This window comes from Hibiscus syriacus, unplaced genomic scaffold, assembly GCF_006381635.1.
Source record: "Hibiscus syriacus cultivar Baekdansim isolate YM2019G1 unplaced genomic scaffold, ASM638163v2 tig00111105_pilon, whole genome shotgun sequence".
In the NCBI taxonomy this organism is placed as follows: domain Eukaryota; kingdom Viridiplantae; phylum Streptophyta; class Magnoliopsida; order Malvales; family Malvaceae; genus Hibiscus; species Hibiscus syriacus.
In genome coordinates this window covers 65,806-74,103 of record NW_024062987.1, presented here as the reverse complement: position 1 = coordinate 74,103, position 8,298 = coordinate 65,806, and the positions used below count along the sequence as shown (strand labels likewise).

General features: G+C 38.6%; 1 protein-coding gene across 1 annotated transcript; it reads left to right on the top strand.

Moving 5' to 3' along the window:
• Window positions 1-472: 472 nt before the first annotated feature.
• LOC120154047 (LOB domain-containing protein 29-like) lies at window positions 473-6,233 on the top strand. Its single transcript, XM_039165904.1, has 3 exons — window positions 473-714; window positions 5,729-5,783; window positions 5,862-6,233. Exons 1-3 carry the CDS (start codon window positions 473-475, stop codon window positions 6,231-6,233), a joined length of 669 nt encoding a protein of 222 aa, XP_039021835.1.
• Window positions 6,234-8,298: the final 2,065 nt, after the last annotated feature.

The window sequence follows — 8,298 nt, the reverse complement described above, 5'->3', positions numbered from 1 at the left end:
TAAGATTTTTTAAAAAAATAAAAATAAATTATTAATAAAAAATATCTAGAAACTTTAGGACCTCCTGATCCATCACTAATTGCAGTTATCTCTCACACACATACATTTATATACAGGAAAGAGGTGGTAATATTTAGAATATATAATTAAGCATCAAACAAGAAAGAAACGAAATGGAATATGATTTGAGAGAACAATAAACTAGAACTAGATCAGAGGGGGAGAGCAATGCAAAACAAAGCAAAAGGAGGGTGTTTTTTGAAAAGGAAAAAGAATAACAGTAATGAAAATGTGATATCTGTAGGCCAATAAGGGGACCAATTGTCATTATTAAATGTTCCACCTCCATCTTCCTCCAGTGTTTATAATCCCCTTTTTGCTCATAATGCTTACCTCTAAACCTATTTTCTTTCTCTCTCTAAGAGCCAAATACCACTTAAGAAAAAAATACCCCATAAAAGAAGAGATCAATATGACTGGTTCTGGTTCCCCTTGTGGTGCCTGCAAGTTCCTGAGAAGAAAATGCCTTGAAGGCTGTGTTTTTGCGCCTTATTTCTGCCATGAACAAGGTGCTGCCCATTTTGCAGCCATCCACAAGGTTTTTGGTGCAAGCAATGTCTCTAAGCTCCTTGCTCACCTCCCCGTCACTGAACGCTCTGAGGCTGCCGTCACGATCTCCTATGAAGCTCAAGCTGTTAAAAGTTTCAAAGTTTGGCAACCAACTTTGGAAAATGTTTTTTTCAAAGTTTGGTAAATGTTTCTTTGAAAAATGTTTTTCAAAGTTTGGTAAAATTTTGGTAGATGTTTGTTGAAAATAGGAATGGGTAAATTCACTTTAGTCATTGCACTTTAGGGTATTTTCAAAGATTAGTCCCTAAGTTTCTACTATAAATACCCTTACCCATTTAGCTTCAAAATCATCCCAAAACATTTCTTTCTTCCTATACTAGAGAGCTTTCTTGTGAGTAGTGAGTGTTTTGTAAACACCTGTAAATTTTCTCTCTTAGTAAAAGATCTGCAGCAGCCCGGAGACGTAAGCACAATTGGCTGAACTCCGTTATCAATTTTCGGGTATTATTTTTCCGCTTTTATTTCGCATTCTCACTAATATGGTTATAGGGAAATTATTTGTACTCGGTTTATTTTCCTAACAACTGGTAATCAGAGCTTTTGGTTGTGAATTTTGTCAATTTTTCTGCGAGGTTACTATTCATTACTATTTACGTGAATAGTGAAATTTCGGTCGGCGATACGAGTTTGTCGACAGTGGTGTTCTAATACACGGTGGTTCGCAAGAATTGTCAGAAACGATCCAAAAGAAGCCAGATTCGAGTGGAAGCGATGGCTGCAGACGAAGGGAAGGTGAAAATTGAAAAGTTCGATGGTGCGGACTTTGGCTTTTGGAAGATGCAGATTGAAGATTTTCTGTACCAGAAAAATCTTTATCAACCTCTCTCAGGAAAGCAACCAGAGTGCATGAAGAATGAAGACTGGGCTCTTCTCGACCGACAAGCCCTCGGAGTTATCCGACTGACGTTATCCCGCAATGTTGCTTTCAACATAGCAAAGGAAAAGACCACGGCGGGTCTTATGGCGGCTCTCTCCAGTATGTATGAGAAGCCATCGGCCTCAAACAAAGTTCATTTGATGAGGCGATTATTCAATTTGCGGATGGCGGAAGGGGCATCGATGGCACAACACCTAAATGAACTCAACACAATCACAACTCAGTTGAGTTCAGTGGAAATTGAGTTCGATGATGAAGTTCGAGCTTTAATTCTCTTATCATCTCTACCAGACAGTTGGAATGCTACTGTTACAGCAGTCAGCAGTTCGTCGGGAAACAGCAAATTAAAATTCGACGATGTTCGGGATCTGGTATTGAGTGAAGAAATTCGACGAAGAGAATCGGGTGAAGCATCAACCTCCTCAGCCTTGCACACCGAGTCTAGAGGGAGAACTTCAGAAAGAAATTCAAATCGTGGCAGATCAAAATCCAGAAGGGGCAAATCAAGAACAGGAAATAAAGATTTTACCTGTTATAATTGCGGTAAGAAGGGTCACTTCAAAAGAGATTGCCGAGCACCGAAGAAAAATACCGGCGCACAGGAATCTGCCAACGTGACAGAGGAGACAGGTGATGCCATGATTCTAAGCGTCAACAGTCCGATTGAATCATGGATCTTGGATTCAGGGGCATCTTTCCACTCCACCCCATACCAAGAAATCATGGAGAACTATGTCAGTGGTGATTTTGGGAAGGTTCATCTTGCTGATGATGAAACCTTAAAGATCGTCGGAAAAGGAGACATCCGACTAAAGTTGCCAAACCAGACCACCTGGAAGCTGACAGGAGTGAGACATATTCCTGGCCTCAAAAGAAATCTGATTTCTGTTGGACAGCTTGATGGAGAAGGATATAGCACAACCTTTTCAGGCTGTGAATGGAAGATTACCAAAGGAGCACTCGTCATTGCTCGTGGTAAGAAGACTGGTACTCTCTATGTAACCTCAAATTTAGAGAATATCATTGCAGTAGCAGATGCTGATGGAAAATCAAACCTATGGCACCAAAGGCTTGGCCATATGAGCGAGAAAGGGATGAAGACACTTTTGTCAAAAGGCAAGCTGCCGGATCTAAAGAATGTAGATGTCGGACTATGCGAGGATTGCATCTTTGGCAAACAAAAGAAAGTCAGTTTTGCAAAGATTGGCAAGACACCCAAGGCAGAAAGGTTAGAATTGATTCATACTGATGTATGGGGACCATCCCCAGTTCCATCTCTTGCAGGCTCACTATATTATGTCACCTTCATCGATGATTCAACAAGGAAGGTGTGGGTTTATTTTCTGAAGAAGAAATCAGAAGTCTTTGATACCTTCAGAAAATGGAAGGCCATGGTGGAAAATGAGACTGGTTTGAAAGTCAAGCGGTTGAGGTCTGACAATGGAGGAGAATACAGAGACAGTAGATTCAGAGATTTCTGCGCAAACAATGGGATCAAGATGGAGACAACAGTTCCCATAACACCGCAGCAGAATGGCGTAGCAGAGCGCATGAACAGAACTCTGAATGAACGTGCCAGAAGTATGAGGATACATGCCGGATTGCCCAAATTTCTATGGGCTGAAGCTATCAACACTGCAGCTTACTTGATCAACCGTGGGCCCTCAGTTCCTTTGGATGGCGGAATACCAGAGGAAGCTTGGAGCAAGAAAGAAATAAACCTTTCACACTTAAGAGTGTTTGGTTGTATTTCTTATGTACACATAAACTCTACTGAAAGAAGTAAACTTGATGCCAAGTCCAACAAATGCGTCTTTGTTGGTTACGGTGGTGATGAGTTCGGTTACCGGTTTTGGGACTACGAAAATCGAAAGATCATCAGAAGCAGAGACGTCATTTTCAATGAAAATGTGATGTACAAAGATAGGTCAACCGCAGAATCAAGTAATACCGAAGCTGAAACAAAGGAATTTGCTGAGTTCGAGGATATTTCTGAAAATGATGTTCAGATTAATCCTGAAGCAGTTCAAGAAGAACCACACACACCAGAACTGAGACGCTCCTCCAGAATTCCTAAACCAACCCAACGGTATTCGCCTTCTTTGCACTATTTGTTGCTGACTGACAATGGTGAACCAGAGTGCTATGATGAAGCAATGCAGGTGGAGGATTCAGTCAAGTGGGAGTCTTCCATGAAAGATGAGATGGACTCGCTTATGTCAAATCAGACTTGGGAATTAGCTGAATTACCACCAGGCAAGAAAGCGCTCCATAACAAGTGGATTTACAGGATCAAAGAAGAACATGATGGGAGAAAACGCTACAAAGCAAGATTGGTTGTCAAAGGTTTTCAGCAAAAAGAAGGTATTGACTACAATGAAATTTTCTCTCCAGTCGTAAAACTGTCTACAATCAGACTGGTGTTGAAAATTGTAGCTGCGGAGAATTTACATCTCGAGCAGTTAGATGTAAAGACAGCTTTCCTTCATGGTGATTTGGAGGAAGAGATCTATATGAGGCAGCCAGAAGGCTTCATAGAGGCAGGCAAGAAAAACCTGGTATGCAGGTTGAAGAAGAGCTTGTATGGTTTAAAACAAGCTCCTAGACAGTGGTACAAGAAGTTCGATAGTTTCATGAGTAGCAGTGGTTTTACCAGATGCCAAGCAGATCATTGTTGCTACATCAAGAGGTTCGACAATAGTTTCATTATTTTATTGTTGTACGTTGATGACATGCTCGTTGCAGGCTCAAACATGCAAGAGATCATAAACTTGAAGCAAAAATTGTCGAAGCAGTTTGCTATGAAGGATCTGGGCGCTGCAAAGCAGATTCTTGGGATGAGGATCAAGAGAGACACAAAGTCGGGGACTTTGATGTTATCGCAGGCTGAGTACATCAACAAAGTACTCTCCAGGTTCAACATGCAAGATGCTAAACCAGTAAGTACACCTTTAGGTGTTCATTTCAGACTCTCCAAAGACCAATCACCAAAGACGGAGGAAGAACGTGCACACATGGTGAAGGTGCCGTATGCCTCAGCAATTGGAAGTCTGATGTATGCCATGGTTTGTACCAGACCAGATATTGCTCATGCAGTGGGAGCTGTTAGCAGGTACATGAATAATCCGGGCAAGGTACACTGGGAAGCAGTCAAATGGGTCCTCAGATATCTTCGGGGTACCACAAACAAAGCACTTTGTTTCAAAGGTGGAGATATGATACTGACAGGCTATGTAGATGCTGACTTAGCCGGAAATGTCGACATCAGAAGGAGCACTACAGGGTATGTCTATACTCTAGGAGGAACTGCAGTGAGTTGGGTTTCTCAACTACAGAAGATAGTTGCTCTCTCCACAACTGAAGCAGAATATGTCGCTGTTACGGAAGCCAGCAAGGAGATGGTTTGGCTCCAAAGTTTCTTGGAAGAGTTAGGCAAGAAACAAGAAAACAATATCTTGTATTGCGACAGTCAAAGTGCTATCCATCTAGCAAAGAATCCGTCTTTTCATTCCAGGACAAAACACATACAATTGAGATATCATTTTATCCGGTCTCTTCTGGAAGATGGGATTTTGAAACTTGAAAAGATTAGTGGAGCTCAAAATCCGGCAGACATGTTGACAAAGACGGTGACTACGGATAAACTGAAGTTGTGTTCAACTTCAGTTGGCATGCTAGAATAACAAGACCAGACATGCTGCTGCATTGATCGAGGTGTGAAGACATATTAAAATCAGTCTTCAAGTGGGAGATTGTTAAAAGTTTCAAAGTTTGGCAACCAACTTTGGAAAATGTTTTTTTCAAAGTTTGGTAAATGTTTCTTTGAAAAATGTTTTTCAAAGTTTGGTAAAATTTTGGTAGATGTTTGTTGAAAATAGGAATGGGTAAATTCACTTTAGTCATTGCACTTTAGGGTATTTTCAAAGATTAGTCCCTAAGTTTCTACTATAAATACCCTTACCCATTTAGCTTCAAAATCATCCCAAAACATTTCTTTCTTCCTATACTAGAGAGCTTTCTTGTGAGTAGTGAGTGTTTTGTAAACACCTGTAAATTTTCTCTCTTAGTAAAAGATCTGCAGCAGCCCGGAGACGTAAGCACAATTGGCTGAACTCCGTTATCAATTTTCGGGTATTATTTTTCCGCTTTTATTTCGCATTCTCACTAATATGGTTATAGGGAAATTATTTGTACTCGGTTTATTTTCCTAACACAAGCTAGGCTTCACGACCCCATTTATGGCTGCGTTTCTCATATCTTTGCCCTCCAACAACAGGTTTCTTTTTACCTGCGGCCTCTTTGAAACCCTAATTTGAGTTTGAGATAGAGAGATCTAATCTTTCACTCCTTGCAGGTTGTCAATTTACAGGCACAGCTTGCGTCTCTCAAGGAACAAGCAACTCAGAGCAGTAGTTTTAATGGCACTGTTACTGCAAACCCTAATGACATTTACTGTGGAAAGCTTCCTTGTCAGCGGCTCCACGATGATGTTCAAAGCTGGTTTTACCCACATGATTCAACCATGGCACCACCCAACTTTAACTGTAAGAATAGGTTTTTGGATCCGACTTCTTTAGGGAAGTATGAAAGTTCATCGGATCAATCCTCGTTTACGGCTTTTGGCGGGGAGGCCCCTTGTTCCATGTCTTCTTCCTTTGAACAATGGAGTTTCGAGGATGTCGATCACCTTCAAACCATGGCCTTTGGCTATGCTCATCGTTCATGACCAAGGATAAAAAATGCGGTTGCTGTTTCGGCTGCATTGTATTTATCTAGATTGAGACAATAGCAGATACTATTGCGGATATCTTGATCGTAAAATAACGATTTCAGTCAACCGCTATTTCGATAACAAACAACTATTTAAATCAGGACTTCTACTGCATATTTTGAAACATATCGTATATGCACTTTTGTTAGAACCCTAGAAAAATCAGCGTTGATATAATATTCAGAAACCCTAAAATCCTTCTCCGGTGTAACCTTTCAGGATTTTGGTAGAATAATAGTGTATTTGTTCTGTCTGACAAAACTGGTTATGGTTGTGCAAATTCTTCCCTGGTCTATGCACCTAATAAATTACAGTTAACTGCATCCTTTTCAACACACTTTCCCTTCATAAACATTGCTATTAAAATATGAACTGATCATTTTGCAGCTTTGGATCAGGTTATTGGATATATTTATAGGTACCATTGAACTAAGGTTAACTAAAATGCTATTTTCAGAAGGAAAAAAAATTTAATCCAATAATTTTAATTAAAATATGCAGGATTATGATCCCTAGGAACCTCACTTTGGCGTTGATCCACCAATTTTGCTTGCTACCAGAACGTGTGTTGAAGGGTTTTTCATCATATTTTACATATTTTTAATTCTAAACTAAATTATGTTTGCATTTATGGTATAAGAGAAATGGAACATTTTATATTATATATATTTGCAAAAATTTACTTGACAAATATGATCACAGTTGATAAGATAAAGAGTTTTACGAATCTTCAAATTAAGTAAATTTTAACTCGTAATTTCTACCTCCAACAAGTGCCAGCGAACTAAAATTCAGTTGACATGATTTATAATCTTTTAATATAATTTGTTCATTTCATAAAATAGAATTATATAAAAAAAGTTAAAAATTTAATCAAATAACTCTTGAAAATAAAAGATATAAACAAACATCATTGTCCGTGATGAATGATGATCAGAACCAATACTAAAATAATAATCGAAAATGGTAGTACGTGAACGATTAGCTTTATCACAACTCAAGTATGAACTATCTAAGGTAATTGCAAGCACTTATTCAAGATGAGAGAACTAGCTCGAGAGTCTAAGATAGATATAGATTAACAATATAGTCAAATAACCATCAATCAGATAAATGAGCGAAAATCTAGCTTCGACTAAAAAAACTTGTAAAAATAAAACTAAAATATGATAAATTTTGAAGAGATGATAAAAAAGGCTTAATACCAAAATAAGTGTCCAAACTATATCATAAAATCCAAATACGTGCTTAAACTAATTTTCGTCTCATCCAAGTGTCTAATGTTACAAAAGTTACTCATTTAGGTGCATGGATCGGTAATGGTGTTGATTTTTCCGTTAAGTGACACGTGTCGCAACATGGTAATTTTAAAAAAAAATATTTAAAATAAAAAAAATTAAAATTATATTTTTTTTAAAACAGAAAATACAAATTTTGAAATAAACCCAAAATGTTGAAAATCTTAATTTCAACCCTAAACCAACGCCGACCTCTTCCTTTTACCATCGACGAGCCTCCACCCGACCTCCCCTCCCCCGTGACCAAAACCCCCCATGAAATTGTGATCGATTGACAACGAATCAACATTTTAAACCATTCGAACCCTAGGATTAAAATCACGATTTCACGTGATTCCGACGACCAATCGAAGGAAAATATAACGGCATATGAGTAGGAGGATGGCATGGGCTACGTCGATGACAGTGGTCGTGGCCAGAAAGACGGCGGCGACAAATTAAGGTTTGAATTTAGGATTTTGGGGCTATTTTATAATATAAGGAAAGTTAGTATTTTTTTATAAATATCATTTTTTTCATATTTTATTTTATAAAATAAATTTCAAAATCACCAGATTGTGACACATGTCACTTAAAAGTAGAAATTAACGTTGTTGACGGCCCGAACACCTAAACGGTTAATGATTGTAATGTTAGGCACCTTGATGAGACAAAAATTAGTTTAGGAACTTATTATGGTATAATGTAGACACTTATTTTAGTATTAACCATTAAGCCAAAGA

What these genes read in the sequence shown, in the direction of transcription:
- LOC120154047 (XM_039165904.1), top strand. Translation starts at nt 473, where the DNA reads ATGACTGGTTCTGGTTCCCCTTGTGGTGCCTGCAAGTTCCTGAGAAGA. An exon ending in GTTAAAAGTTTCAAAGTTTG is followed by an intron (nt 715 to 5,728) that starts GCAACCAACTTT and finishes AACACAAGCTAG; the next exon opens with GCTTCACGACCCCATTTATG. An exon ending in TCTTTGCCCTCCAACAACAG is followed by an intron (nt 5,784 to 5,861) that starts GTTTCTTTTTAC and finishes CACTCCTTGCAG; the next exon opens with GTTGTCAATTTACAGGCACA.